Source organism: Populus alba, chromosome 3, assembly GCF_005239225.2.
Source record: "Populus alba chromosome 3, ASM523922v2, whole genome shotgun sequence".
Lineage (NCBI taxonomy): Eukaryota > Viridiplantae > Streptophyta > Magnoliopsida > Malpighiales > Salicaceae > Populus > Populus alba.
Window position 1 is genome coordinate 16,582,182 of NC_133286.1, and position 25,471 is coordinate 16,607,652.

The 25,471-nt window shown below is 31.2% G+C and overlaps 2 protein-coding genes across 3 annotated transcripts; one reads left to right on the forward strand and one right to left on the reverse strand.

Annotated features, from left to right (window-relative positions):
- On the reverse strand, window positions 1-1,937 carry LOC118034055 (ethylene-responsive transcription factor ERF061). Its single transcript, XM_035039211.2, has 2 exons — window positions 460-1,937; window positions 1-349 (listed from the first exon to the last, which is right to left on the reverse strand). Exon 1 carries the CDS (start codon window positions 1,574-1,576, stop codon window positions 641-643), a length of 936 nt encoding a protein of 311 aa, XP_034895102.1. The 5' UTR covers window positions 1,577-1,937; the 3' UTR covers window positions 1-349; window positions 460-640.
- Window positions 1,938-11,634: 9,697 nt separating this feature from the next.
- On the forward strand, window positions 11,635-14,931 carry LOC118034064 (uncharacterized). Of its 2 annotated transcripts, none has more exons than XM_035039226.2 (5): window positions 11,635-11,794; window positions 11,915-12,035; window positions 12,120-12,564; window positions 13,137-13,276; window positions 14,259-14,931. In XM_035039226.2, exons 2-5 carry the CDS (start codon window positions 11,955-11,957, stop codon window positions 14,724-14,726), a joined length of 1,134 nt encoding a protein of 377 aa, XP_034895117.1. In that variant the 5' UTR covers window positions 11,635-11,794; window positions 11,915-11,954; the 3' UTR covers window positions 14,727-14,931. The 2 variants fall into 2 exon arrangements, with proteins under 2 accessions (XP_034895117.1, XP_034895128.1); XM_035039237.2 differs by having other exon boundaries at window positions 13,149-13,276.
- The last annotated feature ends 10,540 nt before the right edge of the window (window positions 14,932-25,471 follow it).

The window sequence follows — 25,471 nt, forward strand, 5'->3', positions numbered from 1 at the left end:
TGTAGCAACCGGCGGCTGGACCATAATTAATTATTATTTGAAAATCATACCTAGCAGGCTAGCACCCATACAAGTCTCAAGGGAAAGCTGTAAAAAACCTAAAAGCTGTAAAAAAAACCCTAAAAATACAACCTGTACAGCATGTAGGTTGTTGCTAGGAACTAATGGTAACCAAACTCTCCAATGCCGCATGACCACTTGTGGAGAACGGGAATCTGCCACAAGAAATCTTTGATTGCCCATTAAAAACAAAGGCCAGACAATAACCACAAGAAGCATCTTTCACCGTGTTTTACTCTGTTTATGGATAGGTTGCCGCCGATCACAATAATTCAGTAAGAAGATGTAGCTGCAAAATCCATTCAAAAATCAAAATATAATTATAAGATAGCCTTAAAATTGCCTTCATACGGAAAACAAAAGCCAAATCACTACAAGCGTGATAAGAACTCCTTTTACCTAAGCTACAACAAGCTCTAAAAATCCTTCCAAGACATACAGTAAATGAAGATGGCATACTTGGAAAGCAGCCACTATTTACATCTTGCACTGAAAGATACATGTAGAGAAACAAGAACAAATGTTTCTCCAAATTAATAATCACCAGTCCCCCACTTCAGATTGGTCGGAGAAACGGTACTTAATTAGCAAGAACCTCCCAGATTAACTCGGGATCATAAGATGGCATTCTTGCAAGGGAACAGTCTTCAAATTCCATAGCTTGTGGCACCATTACTGGACAATCTGTAGACACAGAAGGAGAAGGAGAACTCTGACACTTCCTAAACCCATCTTCAGAAACAGCTGGTGACACCAATTCACTACCACCCCAATTATCACCAGAAAACAAAGGTGAAAATGATGATGATGATGCTGGAGATGGTGTTGATGCATTCGAATCCACTTTCACTGGCTTTTTACTTCCTGTGCTTTTACCATCAACATTACTCTTCTTTGCTGCTTTCTTTTTGGCCCTCTCCTTTCTAACCTTCTGACAAATTGCTTGAATCTTGGCATCCACAGTATTCTTCAAAGCATTCAGTTTACTACAATCTGTGAATCCCAACCTAGCAGGATCCTTTAGATTTGGAAAATTCAACCTAGCATATTCGCTTCTAAGTTTATAAGCAGCACGATCATAAGCATAAGCTGCAGCTTCTGCTGTGTCATAAGTACCTAACCAGACTCTCATTCTGTTTTGAGGAAGTCTAATTTCAGCAACCCATTTGCCCCAATGCCTCTGCCTGACTCCCCTGTATAGTTTCTTATTGGTTGGAGCCAAATAGTTGCTGGAGTGCACAGGCTTTTGAAGAGGGTCTGTTGGCAAATTGTGAGATAAGGATGTGTTTATTCTGTTCTCTTCACTGAATTTTTGCAAGAGATCTCTCTGGCGGAGATAGACTGAAGAGCCTAAAGGCTCAAAAGCAGGACTGGTAAGAGAACGCGCTGGTTGGCAATGAGAGAAAATAGAATCCAAAGTGTTGGTCCCTCCTGCCAATATAAGTTGTGACAGAGAGGAACCAATATCAGCTGTGTTGGATGCAAACGAAGAGTTGTTTTCTTGCATTCTTTCCATGATTTCTTGAACTTCTTGGGGAAGAGGAAACAGATGATAATGAGAAATCTAAAAGGAAATTAGAGTGAAGGAAAACGGGCACTAAAAATTGTCCCTTTTCCGATGATTTTGAAACTGAGAAGAGAGTCAAAAGGAAATGATCTTACTAGAAAACGATGGAGGGATTTTGAGAGTTCAAAAGAAAGCTTAAGCTTGAGCTTAATGGGCGAAAAGATTCATCAAGTGTTCGCGGGAGACCAGAGTGACGAAGGTGAAACAAAAGCAGTTTGGGCCGTGGTTTTAGAGAGAGGAAGAGAGGGTCAGATTTTCTTGGGGAAGGATTTCAAAGAAGGTTTTTGGGTTACTGTGGTTTATGGTTGGGTCCTAGTTGGTATATTTATAGCCGCAGAGTAAAACAGGGGACTTTCCATGGATCCCTAGCTTCACTGTATTTGACAGCTATGAAATTCCATGTGGTTTGAATTTTAGTCCAGTTTGTCCCTGGATATGTAATGACCGTAATGTCCTCATGGAATAAGAGCCTTGGATATAGATTTTTTTTTGGGAAAATGTTAAATCGGTATGGGGTATTCTAGCGTGTAATAGAAGTTGTTTTTTAAATTGTTTATTGTTTAAAAATATATTTATATAATATATATTTTTAATTTTTAATATTATTTTAGATATTAACATATAAAAATAATTCAAAAGCATTTAAAAAATTAATTTTAAATAAAAAAAAATAAAATTCTTAAAAATACAATTTAAAACACAATTCTAAACATCCCTTGACCCAATTTTTATCGGTGTATTCCCAGTACAGGGAGCTGTATTTAGGCTTTACGGGAGCTTAACTATTACATGTTACTGAAGGCTAATTAATAACATGATGATGATAATAAAAATGATGATAATGGGACGGGGGTGGTGGTTGTGGTTATGGGTTTTTGTTGTCACAGTGAAAAAAAAAAAAAAATCAATAGAGCTATTAAAAAAATAAAAAAAAATAGTAATTTAAAATGGATTTACTAAAAGTGTGTTTATTGAAAAAGATAGTTACAAACTTCAAACGAAATTAATTTTATTTTTTAAAATAATGTGATGATACTCAGGTAAAAATAATTTTTTCAACGTTTTCTCTCAAAGAAGGCCAAAAAGAATTTAATTATACCTTTATTTCAAAAAATATTTTAAGAAAATACAATTATAGATAGCAAATGCAGCATTTAGCATACACATGTTTGACGGTTCACGATTTTCATTTTTGTTGTTTTACCATTTATATAAACAATGGAAGTACAATTTCTTCTAGAAAGAAAAAAACAGGGTTGCTCAGGATAAAAAGAAAAAGGGAATTAACTCATGGGATAAAAACAAAAACAGTAACTAAATGGGGAGTTAATTCTGTGTCAGAGCACATAAATTTTGCAAATACAGATTATATTACATCAAGTATTTTTTTGTTTAAATATATTAAAATAATATTTTTTTAATTTTTTAAGATTTATTCTTACCATCAATATATTAAAATAATTTAAAAAATTAAAAAATAAAACATAACAAATTAATTTTTATATATATAAAAACACCTTCTAAAGGAGAAAACAACCGGGTACCCAGTCATACCTCTCAATAATAATATCTGACGCGTTCATTTAAAGCCTCCTTCGCCACGCGTCTTGGCTTGTTGCGGGTAAGGGCGTTTTGCTTTTCTGTTCGTGCTGGATATTAATTTCCCTTTTCTTTTCCATCACCACCCCTGTCTCAAGCAGCTGCCATTCAAGCTCTGGCTCAATCCCGCTATCTAGCCGGCTAATCTCATAATGCATTTTTTTATTTTATTTTTTTTATACAAAAAACCTCTAGAAGTAAATAAATAAGATGAATACCACGTCGTTTCAAGAAGCATAGTCGTTACCACTGGTTTAACATATTTACTCGTAGATTTAATTAATCGAAACGTAACTAGTCAAGATATCATTTTTTTATGATCTGGTCGTAGAAAGAAGTTAAAAACCAGCTATAAGATATCAAACCACAAAATGAAAGAAAAGGCAGACAGTCGTCTAGTTCTATACATCATTCTCAGTTTAAACATGAAGGATCGAAAACTTATTTCAAACTGCTCGGCGTAATGTCAGATGACTTTACTAATTAAAAAGGACTGGCATAAGTTTGCTTGATCTTGTTATTCTTTTTTGAAAGTGCTTTGAAATGTTGTAGCGGTTATTTTTTAAAGTTTTTTTTTTTAATATATTAAAAATAATATTTTTTTATTTATTTTAAAAAAATATTATTGATATCAACACATTAAAATGATCTGAAAATATTAAAAATATATTAATTTAAAAAAAAATGAACTTGTGTAACAAAATTTATTTTAAAAAATTTAAAGTTTCCTAAGTTTAGTACACATTACGTTATTTTTAAATATCGACGACCTAAGTATATTTTTCATACAATCTTTGGCACATCATTTATATTTAGATTCTTTTTATTTTTAGTTCATTTTCTTTTAATTTCACCACTAACTAAGAATTTATGCAAAAATAGCTTTTAATTAGAATCAAATTACACAAAATAAAAATTTAAGAATCAAAATGAGTTGTTAAAATAAAAATACACAATGTGTCCATAGTGTTTTATAAATACAGGAACAATGTCGGCTCAACAATAAACATCAGAAGACATTTTAGTTTTTGATCTAACCGGAAATTTGCCGAAATTTGACCATGAAAACCTTTTGAACCACATCCTTACCTTGGTGGTTTCACATCTATATGATGCATTTTCCCACCTATCACATGTCTTGAGCACATGAAAGTTTTCGAGGACGATTTGACTGTTTTGTTGTAGAAAAGAAATGATGCATGTGTAATGTTTGTTTTGATGACAAGATTTTTTGGACACCTTACATGAGATGATCCGATCTAAGTATCTAATGGGTTTGACTCCTCGGACAATATGCAAGAGGGGATCGCACCAACTGTTTAATTCAACCTTAACTATATATTCTTATATGTGAAATATGAAACTAATGGTTATATTTAATATAATTTTTGTAAATTGATTTAAGTTTTTTATTTAAGTTTTAACTCATAAAAAAATTATATATATGTTTGATAAAAAAACTTTTGCTTCGAATCAAAAGTTTATTATAAAATCAAGGCAAGTATTTTATTTAGTATTTTTTTTTTTACTTTTAACCTATGAATTTTGTTTATACTACATCTATTCTTGAAATAAAATATTTTAAGTCATTTTTATCATACTTTTAACTTATAGTTATTTTATCTTATTTTAATTATAAGTTATTTCTAAAAAAATAATTTTTAACTCATGACACGAAGTCAAAAGTCATTTTTATAAATAATGCCAAACTTACTCTAAATCTCTATTTAATCTCTCTTAAAGTTTGAACCAAATCTTTTGATGAAAATCTAAAATCTTTATCGTTGGATATTTTTTAAAATGTTTTTTTTTACGTGCTATTTATTATTTAATTACAGTACATCCGAGGAGACCGCAAAAAGCAAGATTTCGAAGCCTTCAATGAAACCCAGGAATTGAAATTTGAATGCACATCTGAGAACACAGTGAATCAAATTTCTCATAAACAAGCCCAAATTAACCAAGATAGCGTTTTTTTCTCGTATATATGTGCTATTTGTTATTCTATTACAATACATCCGAAGAAACCACAGGAAGCAACATTTTGAGGCTTTTAGCGAAAAATCGAGAGTTTAAATTCTAATGCACAGCCGAAATTACAGAAAACAATGAATCGAGATTTCTCGTAAACAAGCCAAGATCGAGACATCAGCCATTTTAGTCTTGGTGGCTAGCAAGGGAGACGTTAGAGACCCAAAGAAACCAAGCCAGGTAACTGCACAGTACACCACCGCACCACCACTGATTGATTGAACGAAGCTGGCAAGAACTTTTATTCAGAAGGGTCATCAGCTCAGAAAACTACCGAGTCCACATCCGAACGGGACCCAACTCAGTGTGGTGCATTAAATACGTAAAGGTAGGCAATGACACAGAGCTATGAAAGACAAAGTTCGAGAAAGACACGTTTCTTCGAGGGCCGAAAAACAATGTGTTTGCATGTGAACAGACCTAACCATTTGCACCTAATCAGTCAATCCTCTATAGTATTCTCCTAATCTCCACGGTATCTTTCTGCCCTTGCTTGCGCAACAATGCAGAACTCCAACTACTGGAACAATATACAATGCTTGCTTAGTACGTATGCATATTAAAAGATTTAAGTTCTTGTTAATATTTCATGAAAATAAAATATTTTACACATAGAATTGAATAAAATTGAGACATGAAAGCTTCGATATATAATATTGTTTAATATGCATATTAAACATAATAAAAGGTCAATTTTGTCATGTCTTCATTACTTGGTTTCTATTCTACGTTTTAATATCATCTGATGGTTATTCTTTGAGTTTAATTTTTAATTTTTGTGTTTAAAAAGTTTTTTTTGAAAGATTTTAGAATTTGTTTTTATTTCAAATTATTTTTTAAAATTTTTAGATTATTTTAATTTTTTAATATTAAAAAATAAATTTTTAATATTTTAATACATTTCTAAACAAAAAAAAATATATTTGTATACGCTACCCTGTGTGACCGTGTCCTTCCGTTAAATCCAAATTCCAAGGGTTAAATGTTTTTTCTCACGCGGACACAACATAGATCCGCAGGGGCATAGAAGTAATTGTACGCTTTCAACTTGAGACTAGATTTTAGAGTGGGTCAAAAGGTAATTTACCTCCACAACTTTATTGCATTGACTTTCCAAAAAGTTGTGTTTTGTCATTATGTAGATTTTTAGACTCGGTCACAGGAGCACAGCCAGCTGCCCACGCCGACTATCCAAGTGGACCAGTGTCATGATCCAGACACGTCGCCGTACTGGGCCACTTGTCGGTTTATCTTTATTCGTCGTCCCAGGAGAGGCCATTGTCTCTCTCAATCTCTCGTTTTTTTTTTTTCAAGTTCTATACTGCGTCGTTTGACTCGTTTAGCTTTTCGAAGCGTGATCTCACGCTGACCTCAGTGATATCAAGAAGTGGGCCAAAGTTGTGCAGTAACGGGCCCCACGTTTCGTGGCAGTATCCCCATGATGTCCATGGAGTATTGGCATGTGATCGGGATGCCTCCAGTGAGTCCACACGTACGACGGGAAGAAGGTATATATATGTGGTTATTAAGTTTCCACACAGGATCACACAATCATTTGAATCATCTGATTTTGCTCCCTTTCATCAATCTCTTACTTACCTACAAATATTTAGAAATATAGTAGTAATTATTTTTAATAGTATTTGTATTAAATATATTAAAATAATATTTTTTAAAAAATTTAAAATGTTATTGTTAATATCAGCACCTTATATAAAAATAAAAAATATAATTTAAAGTAAAAAAAAATTTTCATTTTTTTCAAAAATATTTTAAAACAAAACAAATGGACTCTAGAACTTTTTACACGTCACCTTCTCTTTTACTTGATGACCCCGAAGTCATGGGAGGCAATTAATTATTCAGAAATATTAATTTCTCCTCCTAAAATTATAAAAAATATCATGTAGCTTGAACTTGTGAATATTTTATATATTAGCTATTTCCTAAATTATATTTTACATCGTTTATATAATTAATTTCAATTCATATCATATATTTCAATCTTGTTCATTAACATTAATTACCATGAAAAAACGTTAAAAGTTTATTATGATTTTTACTCCCTTCTTAGGAACTAATGCTTTAATGAAACGAGTAGGGAAAACATAATAATTTGGAAGCAGTGTTAATTATAATTATAATTGAAACTTGAAAGGCTATTTGATTTTAAGATAAAATAAAATAAAATCTTACTATTAGTTTTAAATTCAATAATTAGAATTTTATAAATATATACAATATATCACGTTATCAACTATCAAAAACATAAAATAATCTCAATCATTTAAAATAATTATATCTATTTGGATAAATCCGCCAGTGCATTCCCAAACACGCTCCTCTCATGCGTATATTTTGCTTCTGTCTTGCAAAAACATCGACATCCATGGGCTAATTAATGCACCCTTAAAGGTCAAACATAGCGGTAGAAGGAAACAGGAGAAGTCTCATCATTCATTCCGACGAGTAGTCTTGGTCATCAGGAAAATTTTTTAGATCTTTTGTTGTCTTTGTGAGGTATTTTGTAGCGTTGATGTTACTTGGTTTGTGAGAATTTATTATGAAGAGATGAAGCTATTTCAACAAATATATTTCAAAACGTGCATGTCAAGGTAGTTGAAGATGATTCAGATCAAGGGTCAAGTTTATTTTGAAAAATAGCTGCATGAATACAATTTTCTGGAAGATAATTGATGTCTTGCATTGTTTATCGAGCAATATAGTGTTAAAAAAACTTTAAAGAGTATAATTTAATTGAGTTAGATTTTAAATTTATTTTATAGAAATTACCAGTTCGAGTTTTAAAAATCAAAGCTAATAGAAGCTAACATGGTTGTTAATTCAAAACCGTGGATTAATCGAGGCGCACATAAGCTGGATCGGACACCCATGTTAATAATAATAATAATAAATTATAGTGCTAAAAAAAAAAAAAAAAATTCATTTAATACGATTAAAATGATCGGAATATTCCTCTGATATTATTCTACCATATTTAAATCCAAGCATTTAAATTTAAATTGAATATTGTTGGATATATTTTTAATACATATTAAAAACATAATCACTAAATACAATTTCTTTCAAATATTTTAAATTCTTGGATCTTAAATAAATGATGGGACTTAGGAACAACCAACCAAAAAAACCGTAAGTTGAAAACTACAAAATCTTCTTACCATCCAACTGACTAGCTCTTTTCATTTAGTAATGATAACAGCTACCTAAACTTGTACGGTTATGGAATTAAACTCTTTCTCAAACACAAACGATTAAGATTGATCCGTTTGATGTTGTGTTTCAACTTGTGTTTTTTTACAGCATTTTAAAAGTATAATTGGTATGGGAAAAAAAGTTAAATTAATGTTTTTTTTTTAATTTTTTTCAATAATTTTAATATTCTGATATTAAAATTTAAAAAATACTTTATACCACGATATTAAACACTTGTTTTATATAACTTTATACCAGGTCTTACCTTTAAAAAATTTCAGACTGCGCCACCCAACTATCTATATGCTCTTCTGTTTGTCCATGATAACAACGTTTCCTTGGCAGGCTTGATCCCTGAAATTAACTTCTTCCTTGTTTATTAAAAGCTAAGACTTTGATTGATACTTGCTGTGCTCGCATTAAATCCTCAAATTAGGTTAAGTTGACTTAAGTGCCATGCGACCGATCGACGTGCATGCCGACGCCACATGGATATTAATGCCATGTAGCTCATAGATTGAGATAAGGTGCTAGGATTATAATTAGCTCATGATTCTGTCAATTTTTAGGTGGATGTATTGACGTTATTTCCACTGCTAGCTAGCTCTCTAGTCAACCCTCCATCATTTCTAGCGAAGACCAGCAATCCTTTCAAGAAAAAAAAAAAAAAAAAAACACACGTTAAGGTATAATTGTAAAGTTCAGGGAAAACCTGGAAAAACGTTGGACAAAACACTGAAATCGGTTGAATCATCGATATCTTAGAGATATTTTCTGCAGAAAAGTAGCAGAAGTTTTCTTAGAGAAGAGGTTTGCATTTCCTCATGGAATTTGACAGCAGCGGGAGCACCAAACATCATCACGGAATGACAATGAGACAGCTGATCTTGAGTTTTAGATGCAATCCTTCCAAGAGCCTCATCCATCTATAAATCGATCATAGCCAAAGATTCCAGAAATTACTGCAACAAACAACTTAATTTTTATCTAATTCAAAATTCACTTTAATCAAGAAATAAACATGGTATTCCAATTTATCATAAGGTCAAGGAATTTTTTTTAAATAACAAAGATGAAGGAATGACCCAAATGTTTAGTGCAAAGAACAAAAAAACACAGCAAATAGAATTTAGAAAGAAAAAAAAACACAAATAAGAGAAAGAAAAAGGTAACCAAAAGGCAACAAAGAGCACAGGAGACCCTAAAAAGCTTTTAAAGACCCAGCTAAGACATACACTAATAGATAATAAATAATAATAACAACAGGAAAAAAAGCAGAAAGCAAAGAAGCCAGAGGTGAAGAAAATTGTTAAACCTAAACCAACTAACAAATCCAAATCAACAAATAAACAACAGCAACAGGTCTATTGAATGCAAAGTTCCCTGTAATCACCCGACAAATAATTGAGAAAAAACATTAAGGTGCAATAAAAAAAGAAATAAAGCTTAGAGAAATAACTCAAAGAACTTTACCTAAAAAAAACTAGGATACTTGATTAGTTTTAAAAATAAAAATAAAAAACGAATGAACTAAAGGTTTTATAATTAAAAAAAAAAACCCAATATCATGAATGCTGCGAAATTAAGCCTATAATTATATGATTGAAGTTAAAAAAAAAAAAAGTATAAAGATCATAGCTTACAAAACCCACTCCAATGGTACCAATGTAACTCTCCAAATACGAATCATCCTGTTAAGAAAGTAAACAAAAATTTAATTAAATAAGCGTCATTACTATTACATATGGAGGAAACAATATGCTCTAAGATGAATGAAGAAAAAAAGGGCATAAAAACATGATGGTCACAAGCCAAGTAGTTTAGGATTCAAAAATATTGGATCTGGTATTTTACCAAACTTATATCTATTTGGACTTAGTATATAGATGAATGTTGAGTATGACGAGCACTTAATCTCATTATATAACTGAATTTCTAGAAAACAAGCTAGACCCGTGTTATTTAAACTTTGAATATTTTTTTCAAGTACATGTATGTTGGGTTATTACTATATCTTTTACTTTTTTAAAACATGAACTTTATACCCACACCAATTCATCAAGTTAGAAGCTATTTGTATTTGAGATGATGAATGAACTGCATTTGCTTTTAAGTTTTTATCTTTTGTAAGAGTCAATATATGATGATAGACTTCATTTTCGATTAGAAAATCTAGACGTGTATATGAGTTATGGATGTATTGACAAACAGATCTCTTTTTTTACTTGCAACCGACATGATTTCCTTAACATTTAAATGCACATTTAATATTACAAAAGAAAACCTGGTCTAGTCATATTCTCACCGCTGAAAGAAAGGATAAAAAATAAAAATAAAAAACAGGAATACGAAGAAGCAGCAATAATCGACCTAAATACGATAGGTGGCCTCGAAAGTGGACAAGTCTTCAGACCTCGTCAATCCAAGCCCAGCAACAAGGCCATTATATGTCCTGATTTCATATTTAATCGGCCCTCCTTGTTGCCGTGAGTTATGGGCTCGTTGCAGAAAGACAGAGGATCATGACTTGCATGAAGCATTTCTGAATTCCTAACTATCCAAACGGATCTCAAGATCAATGATAACAAGATCTTAACCTCGATGGAAACTCTAACATCGGCCCATTTCTGGGAAGAACTTGTCTGCTTTATTCGATATCGCTGAGCAAGGGTAAGTATATTCTGTGCTTGGGTTTTGAAGTTGCCGTTTAGCTTTCACTTTGTGATCTCAGAGCTGCTCTAGGTTATAAATCTCTACAATAGAATAGCCAATTATGTGATTGTTTTGAAATAATTTGAAGAAAAAATTTAATTTTAATTTACTTATAAACTCTTGTGATTGAAATAAAAACCTAGAAAAAAAGGTACTTGTTGACATGCATGTTTAAAACTACATACAAAAACTAATTATATAAGGAAGGGAATGGGAATGTAAAAAAATTATCTTAGTTAAATGAAGTTTAAAAATATAATTTATATATATTTTTTAATTTTAACTTTTCAAATAAAAAAAATTTGTGCTTGGAATTTACAAAATTTATTTTATATTAATTAAAAAAAAAAAAAAGAATGTTGAGATCTCAACATGTAATTGTTTTGACTTTCTTGTTATGTTAAAAATATATATTAATTAAAAAACCGAAGAAATTAAGGTCATGTATATGTACCTCGTATCTATTTCAACTGCCAAACCCTACATAAAAAGAAATCTCTTCTTTACTTAGTAGCTCAGCTCCATGAGAATCATAGCTTGTGTCCTGAAAGATTCAAGCAGCAAAATCATCCAAAATAGATGCAAACAACCGGTACTGTCACATCATAGGTTAGCATATACTTCATCCTCGATTAAGCTCTTTGCTTTTCTTCTTCTGTTTCTTCAAGACTCTGATGTAAAAATCTGAACTCTCTTTTTTCCTGTTTTGCTTGGATTTTATGTGAACAGTATCAATTTTTAGTATAACAAACTGGGTTTATCTCAAAACATGAAAACAAATCAAGTTCGCTTTCTGGGTCTGATTCTTGTACTACTTGCAGTTGTTATCTGCTCTCTTGCTGATTCAAAGGTAACTTATAAAGAATTAGACTTTGCTTGGTAGTCCTGTTATCTCTTTATTTAGATTAATTGATTATGGATTTGATTGAACTAGGAAAGTGCAAGCACTGGTTTAAATCCGAAAGTGGATGTTACTACTAATAGTTCAAAAGGAGCAGGAGGGTCAAACCTAGAAACCAATTCTACTGAGGATGATAAAGGAAAGGAAAAGGGAGGTCAAGATGATAAATCTAAGGAGAGCATTGCTGATGACGTGAATAAGAATAAGATGGGTAGCCAATCTGGGTCCAAAGATAATGATAATGCGAAGGAGGGTAAGGATAATTCAAGTGAGGAATCTCAAGCAAAGAAGGGTGATCATAGTAAAAAGGAGGATTCGGGTAGCGGGGTAGAATCCAAGGATTTGTCTAAACAGAAGAACGATAAAGGGGATACTCAGTCGAGGAAGGAGGGTCCTCGTGTTGAAGAATGTGATCAATCTAATAAGTGCACGGATGAGGAGAACAAGTTGGTTGCTTGTTTAAGAGTCCCAGGAAATGGTAAGTATTTGGTTTAGTTGGTACATGTTTAATCTTTGTTTTGATAATGTTACCTGTTCCGGTGTTTACTTGGATAACTATTCTGATGTCTGCTTTTATACGTGAATGAAGCAGACTTCATAAACTGGCCGTTTTCCTGTTAACGTATTTTGTGGTTCTTGCTTGTAATCTCTTTGTCTATCAAGAGGCTGTTCAAGTTTCTTGCAACTAAAATCATGAGAACGGTTGAGAAAATCCATTTCAAAACTTCAAAAGTTTAATTTGAGGATAAAGGTAGTGAAATTCGCATGTTCTTGATTCTTAGAATCTCGAACCCTGAAGTAAATTGGTATCAATGGCAATCTTTTTTGAAGTTTTTCATCAAATTGAGGTTCTGATTACAATTTGAATCAGCTAACTTAAATTACCTTTGGAATGTTGAGTCGATACAAGTTCTGGTAACACTTGTTGTTGTGCTTTTAGAAAATTTCAGTATACAGCATGGGAATTATCATTATTATGAACAGTTTTTTGTCATGAAACTGAAAAAGCTTTTGTTTATTGTTTGTTTGAAATATCTGGATTGACTTCAGTTCTATTTCTAGAATCTCCAGATCTTTCACTGTTAATTCAGAACAAGGGGAAAGGCCCGCTTAGTGTTACAATTTCTGCTCCAGATTTTGTTCAACTAGAGAAAACAAAAATCCAACTCAAAGAAAAAGAAGACAGAAAGGTATTTATGACTGATGTGAAATAGTAATTGAAAAGGTTATGGAGGAGCATCGATTTCTGCTCCACTTTTAAAGCTGCACTAATAATATGGATTATTTTTCCCTTATGTATTATGATCCTTTGTTATTTGCTGGTTCTTTTAGTTCATTTTTGACAGTACTATCGTGGATTAAGACTGGCTTTTCTAGATATTGAGGTGGGAGGAACTGATCTCTTATATAAGAATGTAAAGAAGGGAACGATGATAAGAATCTAAAACAATGAAAAATTATGAAGCAGAACTTTAAATTTTTTTCTAAAAAACCAGCAGCTCAATTGTAACTGATAGTAGGGGACTTCTATTCATGCTGGTAGACTGGAATCGATGTGTCAACTTCATTGATTGTTGATAGAACAGGTAGTGCAATGCCAGGGGAAAACTATGATTGTCGGTTTACAAGTATATTTAACCTTCAAACCATAGAACCGCAATTTGGGGTTTAAGATAAGAGAAAGAATTTAGCAATGCATTACGTACCTGTCCTGTTGCCATGTCAAGTAAGGTTTAAAGAACTTGAGTTGACTCGAGAAGAAATTTTGCAAACTGTATGAACTTTTTGCTTTGATATTGTAATTTATCCAGAATGGAATACCTGCCTTCTAGAGCTTTTATGACTGACCAGCAAAAATTAAGGGCCTCTAATTTTCTTGATATGCGTTGGCCTATCACCCAAATAGATTCTTACAGATTCAGACATCAAGGATTTCTGTGCTTGAAGCATGCCTAATAATTTGGCAATGGCCTGTTTTTCCGGCACAGAGACTTTTCATGTAATATTTGATGCTTTTCAGTCAATTAGGTGTCTAACAATTTGTGTATGCTCTTAAAATGATTGACATTTCTGCCTTGTTCCTCCGTGATATGAAAAAAAAAAATCTTATGAATTCCCCACTGAAAGATTTTGAATTTATCTATTGTCTTCTGGTTTGTTGCAAATGTTCAGGTGAAGGTTTCTATCACTAGTGGAGGAAGTGAAAATTTGATTGTTTTGAGAGCGGGTAATGGTCAGTGCAAACTTGATATAAAGGATACAATTGCCCACTATTTTGGAAAGGAGTTCGACAAGTCTCACAAGTCTACAGATATAATAAACTTCATGTCACGAACGTCCACCATTGTTGTTTTATCCTTCGCTGCACTGCTGATCCTGGCATCAGGTTGGATGTGCATCAGCTTCCGAAGGAAGCACCCATCCAACAATACCTCTAAATATCAAAGGCTGGAGATGGAGTTGCCGGTGTCAGGAGAGGGAAAGACAGAGTCTGAAACCAATGATGGATGGGATAATAGTTGGGGAGATGATTGGGACGACGAAGAGGCACCAAAGGCACCCTCCTTACCTGTTACTCCCAGCCTTTCATCCAAAGGCCTTGCTTCGCGACGTTTGAGCAAGGAAGGGTGGAAAGATTAGTTGTCTAGGTTGATGTAAACTTTCAAACAGGGAAAGGAAGACAGATTCCTATAGTTTGTTTTCATCAAAAGAAATTTCCCCTCATTTGTTCGCAGGCAGCAATTTTCTCTCGCCGCTGATGTACAAACTCAAAAAATGTCTTGCGTTCGTCTGGTCTTTTCTTCGAGCTCCAATTTTATGCTTTGTTTCTGTTCCCGTTAGGGCACATGGATTTTTGTCTTTCTTTTATTGACCGGAATATTAAAATAAAATAAAATAAATAGGCATCAATAAAAATACGCTGATCAAGAGTTATTGTAGATTGCTACAGTACAATGACATTATTGCTCTCCATATTGCTAGCAAAGGAAGTGCAAAATGGGAGAATTGAGATGGATAAAATAGTCTTATTCATTTAACATTATCTAAATTGATCTTTTTACCCTTTTCAACATGGTAAAAACACTTAATTATCTTTGAAAAATTTAAAAAAAAAAAATTATTTTATTATTAGGAGGAGCTTCTTGCTCTTTCACTTTTTTTTAAAAAAAATCAATTAATTGATTAAATTATTTTTAAAAACAAAAAAAATATGAAACTTACTGTCAATGCCTTTTCATCTTTTCATTATAAATTTTTTAAAAGCAAAAAATAATTGGCACATGTAATGCCGAGTCAGCGCATAAATTGAGCTTGCCGGTTTTGGGTGGCGCGTGTGGCATTGTTTTATTGGCCAAAATCAAATCCTGGGCAGCAATGGAAATTTCCTGGCTTTCCTAGTATGTTTGGACACCACGCGTGGTCAATGGACAACTGGTTTGTCATTAACAATGTTTTTTTTTTCTACTTCTTTATTCTCATGTCAAACCTTTTAATTTTTCAAACCATATCTTCAATTTGATTTTTCTTTGAATTTTAATCATTATTTTTTATTACTATTTATTTTATTTAAAATAATTTATAAAATTAAAAAAAAAATTCATCATTCTTCATTTTTGTTCATCAATCAAACTTGGTCATAATTCTTTTAATTTTTTTTTCATTTTATCTTTTAGTATTTGATTTGCTAGTAATTAATCTTGGTATTTTTTTTATATTTTTCTCTTTATAAGGTTGTTTTATTCTTATTTATTTTTTTAATTTGTTATCAAATAAGATTATTAAGATATTTTAAAAATATTTACAAATATCTTTTCATAATATTGATGAATAAATATTTTTTAATAGCAATTGTTTTTTTTTTTTTTATTATTACTGACTTTTATATATATAATTATATTATTAAATTAACTTTATTTATCAGCTGGATGAATCAATAAGCCGGTGCGTAGACCCTGACACCTAACTGGTATGCAGACTAAGATGTGAGTGCATTTCTGAGGACTGCTTGTTTGCAATCTGGGAATATACTTCAAATAAGATTTTCTCCTTCCGAGTCGTTGAAGTATTGAAGTTACTGCGCAGACGTCAAATCAGCAAACCAACATTCCATGTGGGGTGAGCTCCGCCTTCAAATAGTCTAGCCGACCACCGTCAGCTTTCCGTCAGCTGTCACCTCACAATGATGTTGCCCCTTGGAGAGATTCCTGAAAAGAAATATGTCCGGCCATTGTCAGAGTCTGCATGTTTCATTGCATCTTGAATTTAATTTTGTGAAGAGTGGCATGTGAGAAGTCCCTTTTTTTCCTCTTTGTTTCATAGACCGATTTTGTGAACTGGTTCCCTTGTTGGCTTCTAATAAATTATGACATGGATCCTGTCTATGTGGGCTAAAATCAATTACAGTTTCATTGTAACATTTAGTCATATGATATTAAGGTTTTCATTTATAAAATTCAGTCCGTAAGATTATCTATTCAGGTTTTGTTCACTTGAATCTAGTCCGTGTCGTGATTTCTTACAGAAATCACAGACATGTTTTGATAATCTGATTTCCGAAACGCCTCACCTTGGGCCTCATGAAAGTTATGAAACTCCTGTGAGCATTTTGGATTGAAGCCTCCATTTAATCGGTCAAGGAAAAATGATTAGCCCAGAGAATGTTACCACGCTGCTCTTCCTCTGCCTCGAGAAATCCCAAAGTTTTCTAAATAGATAGAAGAAGTGTTGGGCCCTAATCCCCTGAACCCAGAACAGAAACGTCCAAGATTAAATACCGGGTCGTAGCCAGTTCCCATTAGACAGGACAGGAGCATGGACGTCATAATATTGCTCTCTTTTTTTTAAAGAAAATAAATTCCATTCATGAAAAGTTTAAATATGAAAAGAAAATGTTGCCTTTTGTTTTTCCTTGTAAGGTGTACGAACTACGAAGTGATAAGTATTTGGATAATGTTATGCACTATGAATTTAGTTCATGTGTCTCTTCGTGTAGAATTCATGTGGCTCCCATAAATAAAATAATGGGTTTTTTAATGGTTTAATAGAATATTATTATTGAAACTCTGTTTGGTTAACTTTTAAGAAATGGTTTTTTATTTTAATAACCGCAACTCAATGTATACATGAAATAAAAAGTCTCTAAAAAAAAACTGATCTTCATTCGTAACAATACATTCTATTCCAAGAAAAATTACATAAATAATTTAAAGAGATTTAGAAGAAAAAACATGATTTTCTTCATCAATTCAAATCCTAAATTTCAATTTTTAAAAGGGTTTACTATGCATTCAGGTAATTAGCTTTTTTTAAAGATTTCTTTAGATATTTATTTGAATGTAAAAATTATAAGTTTTAAGATCATGGGTATTATAATTTTATTTGACTGTTTATGTTTACAATAAGAGAATTGCTAACATGTGGTATTAGAGCTTTAATTTGAAACTCGTGTTTTTCCATTAAAAAAATTATTATTTCTCCCAATTTCTTATAAACCCTAGATTTTAATGAGGGATTTATTCTATTTTTTCACTACCTATTAAATTTTAATGATGGATTAAAAAAATTCAGAAAGGAGAGTTTTTCTTGATTCAAAAGAATTGAGGAAATATACATATGCATGCAGACTGTGAACCTTTTAACAATTGCATGTTTATGTGGCTGCAACACATGTGGCTTTATTGATTTGAACGCGCAGCATTGAAGATGGTTCGACAAGGTTTTTGTTTGTGGTCTCATCCTCCATGTAAGGCTAGTCAGTCAGCCATTGCCAGCTTCCTTACTGCCCGCGAAAGTGTGCTTGAAGAAAAGAAGAGAGGTGTATCCTTGTCAAATCCTTGTTTTAGTAACCTCTTTTAAGGTTTAATTACGAAGTTTATATTAAATCATGGATCCTTTGATATTAAGTAACATGAGTTGATTACGTTCTTTGTGAATTCGGAGTGTTGTAACAATTTATGCTACTTTTATTCTACCTCTATTAAGATACATTACTAGAGGAAACACCCAAGATTCCTTGCCTCTTATGATTAACTATATGTTAAGAGTATTTATGTTTTGGTATTATATTTATAATATGGGATTTACATTATGAATTGTTTATTAATCACCAAAGTGGTCAAACCTTTAAGACAAATATGTTCTGGATTGTATGATGTTTTTCTTTCCAATTATCCATGAATTTTGATGCTTATAAATGTCATGATAATTGTATATTTATGAGTAAACTAAAGTTAATTATTATAAGATATTTTAGGATCACTCAAATATTGATTAGTTGTTCTTTAAAATTAAAAAAACATAATTATTGGTAATCAATACGTGTTGTTAGTTACATTTATATATTTAAATATAATAAGTGCATCTAATTAGTACATATAAATAATTATCAAATCATGTTAAATTTTATTAGCATCATTATTGTTATACTACCCAAAGGAGATCATAGACATATATATTTATTGTTTATGTGAATAATTTTTCTGAATCTATATAATATATTTAAGTTTTGGTTCAAAGCACTAATGTTTGAGTATTTTTTGAATCTTTTAAGTATCTATAATTATTTCCCTTTATTCACATGCTTTGTCTATTTCAATATTCAATGGACTCAAATTCTCTAATTCTCTAATTGGTGTGAACAAGTCCAATTTCAGCTAGGTGTTTTGGATCTTGATTTAACTCATCAAGTAGAGAAACTCACTGATATTATTGACATTAGCATTGTCAAAGAAAAATCTTTCCATAAAGCTTTAGAAAGATTAAACAGACTGGGCCTAATATTTATGTAAATGAGTATAGCTAATAACATCAAGTATGTTCTTCCTAAAATTAAAAGGGTTGAGGAATTTATGGTATTTATAGAAAAGCATTCACAAATTGCTTATAAGTCATTTGTTGTGACATTAATGGGTACTTTAACTGTCATGAAGTTTGATGGTTCTCCTATCATGCATGAGCATGTCATTGGAATGAAAAATATTGCAGAAAGACTTAAGTTATTGGGAATGAACGTGGAGGAGAATTTTCTGGTGCAATTTATTATCAACTCGTTACCTCCTAAGTATGGTCCTTTGCAAATGAACTATAATACTATGAATGACAAACAAAATGTGTATAAGTTGCGCAATATGCTTGTTCAAGAAAAAATGTGGCTTAAGAATTAAAGAACTCATTTCATTCATTTTGTAAGTAATCAAGGAGCTGGAAAGAATACTGGTAAGTAATATGGAAAAGGGTAAACATAGATCACTTAAGATCAATACTCTTTTTTCCAAGTTTGTGAGAAGGAACAAAAGAGGGATAAGTATCACTTTTGTGGAAAACTTGGACACTTTCAGAAACACCGCATGAAATATAAGGCATGGTTTGAAAAGAAATGTAAACTTAGTGCTTTTGTATGTTTTGAATCAAATTTAACTGAAGTTATAATACTTGGTGGATTGATTCAGGATGTACTACTTGTATTTCTAATACAATGTATGGATTTTTTTTCAATCCAAACCACAACCCCAAATGAAAAGTTTGTATTCATAAGGAAAAAGAGTTAGAATTACATTTGTAGTTATTGAAAAAGATCATTTGATTTTAGACACAAGATATCATTTGGACTTGTTTTCAAACTCTTTATGTACCCTTAGCTTCTTGAAAATAAGTTTCTTTATCCAAACTTGATAAAGTTAGATATTTTTTTGATATGAAAGTGGATGTTTTAGTTTGTTTAAACATGATCGCCTAATTGGTTCTGGTATTATTTCTTATAATTTATATAAGTTGAACCTTGATAACCTTTTTTGTTGAAACTCTTTAGACCTTGCATCATAATACTTGTACTAAACATGGTTTAGTAAATAAACATTCTTCTTACTTGTGGCATAAATATTTAGGTCATATTTTAAAAAAAGATTGGAAAGATTAGTAAAGAATAAAATCCTTTCAGATTTGGAGTGACCTGCATATTATTTTGAGTGAATACAACTCAAAATATCACAAGAATAAAATTACACTTCATCCTTTCATCTTCATAAAATAACAAGATTTATATGCTATAAATATATCATGAATCCTTTAAGTGAAGGTTCACAGTCTCTTCATTCTCAATATTTTTAGCATACATATATTCATAATTTATTTCTCTAAAATATCATTGCACTTTCTCTCCTTACAAAGTTACCGCATTTTTCATTAGAGAATCCCCACATACTTAGACCATTTGCAGGTACTAGTTATTGGTCACCTGGCTTACCAAACACTACTTACTACCACCACAACTATTGGTCACTTGGTTTACCGGACATTATCCGCTATCAATTACCAATATTTTGGGTTTTTCATATCAAGTCACTAGACATCTTGACTATGAGGATAGATCAGATTGTTTAAACTAAAAGATTAACCAATTATCCAACACATCTTGGGTTTTAGAACTTATCAAAAATTAAGTTTGTTTCAATCAACTCTCATAACCTTGATTATAGTCTATATTATTCCTCTCCATCTATTATATTCTCGGTAACATAAGAAAGAGAAAGATGGATATTTTATGAGAGATTTAAATCAAGTAATAATAAAAAATTATGTATCAAATATATAATTATTTTAATAAAAATATGTGTATGATTGTGCCCACAAATCACACCATACAACCTTATATGTTGGTATAGTTTGTAAGTCAATAAAAAAAGGAAAAGTCTTTTTGAGTTTTTATTGTGTAGTAAGTTGTGTAAAAACTATGATGGATGGGCTCTTCTAGTGGGTTTTCTAATGCTATTATATGAATATTTATAATATGAAAAAAAGTGGTATCTGACAATTAATATATCAGTGATATTAATTTTTTTTAGTTTATTTCTTTTAATTTTTATAATTAATTTTGACACTTATTACCATTAGGATAAAATGAATAACAACTATCCAGTTTAATTTAAAATATAATTGTTTCATTAACAATCATATAGTTTTATCAACGATCATAATATTTAATTATAATATTTCAAGTCTATATAAATATTTTACAATACATAAAAAAAGACATATAAAACAAACATTTTTTTTATGTCTCTCTTCTTATTCTTTCATAGGTTTAGATGGTTTATCTGTAATGTAATATAGAGATATTATCTCTATATAAAATAAATAAATACTTTAAAAATAGTATTTTTATATATCTAAAATAACTCTTTATTTGTGTACAATACATTCACAAAGAGTTTAAATAACAGCATGAAGGTCCACAAGGGTTCTATTGACTAAAATACCCTGCCCATCAATGGGGATGGCTTCAATGTTGGTGCTGTTGCTTAGACGAAAATTAAAAAATAAAATAAAATAAAGAAAATACCATTTAACGTAAAAGTTTTCTTTCCCAGTAAAAACTTTAATAACGTTTTATTTTAAAGTGATGTTATTAAAGAGTATTTGACAGCCTTTGGAGTGTAGAGATACGGGTGACTGTTACACCCTCTTTTTTTTCCCTCCAACGTCAAAAATCTTCTAAATTAAGTTAGCATAACTTTTATAGGGCTAAATGCATTATTTTTCATTTCAAATCCCTCTTTTTTCATCCAAGCTTTTCTCCAAGAGAGAAATAACTCGGCTGCTTTTTTTCTGTCTCTCTGTTTTTTTTAACTTTTGTACGCAGCCAGTACAACGGTGGCTTCGTGAAGTTAGTCAAGAAACCACGTGGCGATGTTTTATCGGACCACGAAGATGAAGCACGTGCAGTCGCATTTCATGTGAGGTCTGCGGAGAAGCAGCGGGTGGTGGGTCCTAACATGGCAGGTTGTCATATTGGAACGTGCAGTCACATGAGCTAGAGTTAATACTTCCTCTTACGTGTTCTGTTTCCCGGATTTATAGGGCCAGGAAATTACCGTTGATTGCGATTAAAGAGCGTGGATTTGGGCCCCGCGAATCAACGGAAGTTACGGAAGCAAATTGGCGGCTGGGATCCGCTTCTACTTGATGGACATTCTTATCCTCTTCTCTTGTTTTTGTCAATTCATCGGCCGACGAATCTTGATTTGACATTTTTTTTTTATATATATATATATATCCTTTCTATACTCCCCTCAATCCCTACAGTAAAATATTATTAAACTACTATTTTATATACACATTTTAAATTCTTTGGAATTTACATTTTATGTACAAGATTTTTTTTAAAAGGGCTCTCCATTCTAGCTTCATCAATAATAAGCATTACATACAGCGAGCGTTGTTCAAATCATTAGATTTTAATCTGTTTTGGAATTTTGATTGCATGGGTGGCCATGGTGGTTTCTCGTACTGGTGACTTTCTGACATGGCATGCATCAAATTCTTTTCAAAGTAATTATGTTTAAAATATGTAAACAACTATTTATAATTCAACTTCATATATATATATATATATATGTATATATATAAAGTAATTAAGTTAAATACTACATCAATTAATATTATTTCCAAATAAAAATAAATTTATAAAAATATCAAAAGTATCTCTAATAAACTTTTATATTTAAATTCAATTTAAAAAAATTAAATTCTATAATTATCCACTATACCGAGTATTTATCTCATTAACTATAAAGTTAATGCTCTTAATTTGTCTATTCATCGTGACACTATTTTTTTTAATCATAAAATCATCATCTTTGTGCATTCATTTATTAAGATATTATTTTTATTAATCTGAAAATATTTTTTTAAATTCGTTCATTCAACAATGCATTACTTTTATTAATCAGTAAATAATTTTTTGACTTGTCTATTTAACAAGTTTTTTTTACATCTTAGAATGAGTTTATTAAAATTTTAATGATGTTTTTGGGTTGTAAAAATAAATTAAAAATAAGTTGGACCCCAGCTTTTCAGCCACACTTTGATGGTTGAAATTTCAACATGAAGACAACGACATTGTTTGCTATATTAAAAAAAATTAAGGCAAATGAAGTGTCGTACACAAGTGTAAAACAAATGCCAAATGTGTGCGCTTTACCTAGACTTTCTCTATGTGGCGAGGTCTAGGTCTAGACGCCCTTTTTGTTAAATATCATAAATTTTTATATAAAAGTTTCTCTTAATTAATTTATTAAAATGATATTTAAGGGATCATCCAATTATACTATTATTTAAAAGAAGATTAGAGTTTTTGTAATAATATTATCAATTATTTTATGAATAATTATGTATTGATTTAATAAATATTTTAAAATAATTTATTCATTAAAATCGAATGAGAATAAAATATTTATTTTTATTGTAATTTTTTATATATTTTTCTTAAATTTTGTATTCTTATATTTTTCATATAAATGCATAAAAATAATCGATTAATATTTTTTTTGTTTAATTGGAATTTGCTTTCAATGTTTTCATCAAAAAAAAATACATGAATAAAATACTTAAATTTTTTAAATTTAAATCATCATGGTTTTTGTGAATATTTTTATGTGATTGATATATTGTTTTTTATTCAATAAACCATGTTGCTAACAAAAAGATATTTTATTGTCAAAATAAAAAATAAAATTACATGAATAAAAAAGATAATTTTAACTGAAAACATATATTTTTATAATTTTATTCGTTTTCTTTTTTTTATAAATTATTATTTTATAATTAAACAAAAAATAAATTATAGAAATGACTTCGTGGTAGCCCATGGCAATGTCACTAATAAGTTTCTATTTATTTATAGTTGTAAACGTGTTCCAATGGCACTTGCTGTCTGTTGGTGGCTAAGGGGCCAACTTTCTACTACTCGATCCGAATCAGTAATCGATAGAAAAGTATTCTTTGATTTTGAAGTGAATCATCAAATTGAATTTTGAATTGCAAATATTCACCTGTGGAAGAGACCAGGATTGCATATAATACGGCCACCATGCACAAGATCACAAAAATATTCGGACCCAAAAATCGATTGCAGTCCGTGGGGACTTACAGAAGCTCGGATTTTAGTTCCCGTCTTTTGGAAAATGAATTCTGGAGAAAGTGAATAAAGTTTCATTTTTCAATGACTACAACTCAATTTTCATTTATATTTTAAAATCTTAAAGCTTGAAGATATATATATATATCTTTTTTTAAAAAAAAATGAAAAATCTTCTGCAATCTGCCTTTAGTTCCCAGTCTTCAACAAGCGCGCTTGAAATCCCGCATGGAAGAGTCCGAAATAAAGAAAATCTGGGAAACTGTGTGTGTTCGTGGGGCTCCAAGACCTTCCTTAACGAATCTCTTTTGAGTGAAGTTTCTCACTTGAATTTCTTTAATTACTTTATAGAACAACCATGCCTTGCATTTATCCAAATTAATCTATCAAATTCATGATAAAAATCATGAAATTATAATAAATACTTAGAAAATAAAATATAAAATTTAATTTATAATAAATCTAGCTGTTATACAGCTTGAATCATCGAGAGTGCAGTGACATTAAAAACAAATCTAGCTGTTAAACAAAAAATGAAATGAAAAGGTAGAAATTGATCAACAAATTTACATGCTATCAGTTGTTGCATAAACTTTGCAGAAAAGTTCTTGACCAGCACAAAAACGGAGTTGATAATGAAAATGGCCGGGGGGCCGTAGAGAGAGGAGGCGCCTTGTCTCTTTCGATGGTTCTCTTTTCCCATGTCACTTCCATATTTTTTCTTGCAAACTATAAGAAGTGGGGATCTTTTAACCTAGCTTAACAAAAAAAGGGATCTTTTAACCTAATTAAAGACTGCATGCGTGTAAAAGTAAAGTACAAAATCAAACCCATGAGGCAATGGAGATTTTTCATACATGTGAAGATCAGGTGGTCCATTAATGGTGTTTTACATATAATATTGATTTTTCACGTAATGAGGAGACCACAAGGGACCATGAAAACGACACAAAGAACAACAAGAATCGCTCCTTGACTTTCATGAAATTGAAGCTAAAATTTTAAAATGTGCGTTCTTACTAGAAAAAAGTTAACTGTCAGTCGGCATTTTGTCGGAATTATTAGCAAAACCTTAATCATTGAGAACAGCTAATCATATGACGGGGAATTGTAATTGCTTCATTAGCTCTTGACACCATGAAAAGGACGCAAAATGATCTGCAAAGTCATTCTGAGTAACACTCTTTGTGTTTTCTTTACGAAAAAAAATGTCTTGCCTGAGATTTTATGATTCACTTGTTGGGTTACAGACAGAGATTTATATTGTTTAATCTTAAAGTTGGCCGGATAAATACTAGGTACTCATGAAAGGTGGTCAAGCCAGAGAGGGGCCGGGCATGCATTTTATGTTCTATAATTACCTAAAGAACATTTTCATATATTATAAATAAAATGGCAACTGCAAATCTGCAATAATGGCTATGATTGTGACTGCCACCATGTAAATGATCATCGGAGATAAAAAGACTTC

What these genes read in the sequence shown, in the direction of transcription:
- LOC118034055 (XM_035039211.2), bottom strand. Translation starts at nt 1,576, where the DNA reads ATGGAAAGAATGCAAGAAAACAACTCTTCGTTTGCATCCAACACAGCT.
- LOC118034064 (XM_035039226.2), top strand. Translation starts at nt 11,955, where the DNA reads ATGAAAACAAATCAAGTTCGCTTTCTGGGTCTGATTCTTGTACTACTT. An exon ending in GCTCTCTTGCTGATTCAAAG is followed by an intron (nt 12,036 to 12,119) that starts GTAACTTATAAA and finishes TGATTGAACTAG; the next exon opens with GAAAGTGCAAGCACTGGTTT. An exon ending in AAGAAAAAGAAGACAGAAAG is followed by an intron (nt 13,277 to 14,258) that starts GTATTTATGACT and finishes GCAAATGTTCAG; the next exon opens with GTGAAGGTTTCTATCACTAG.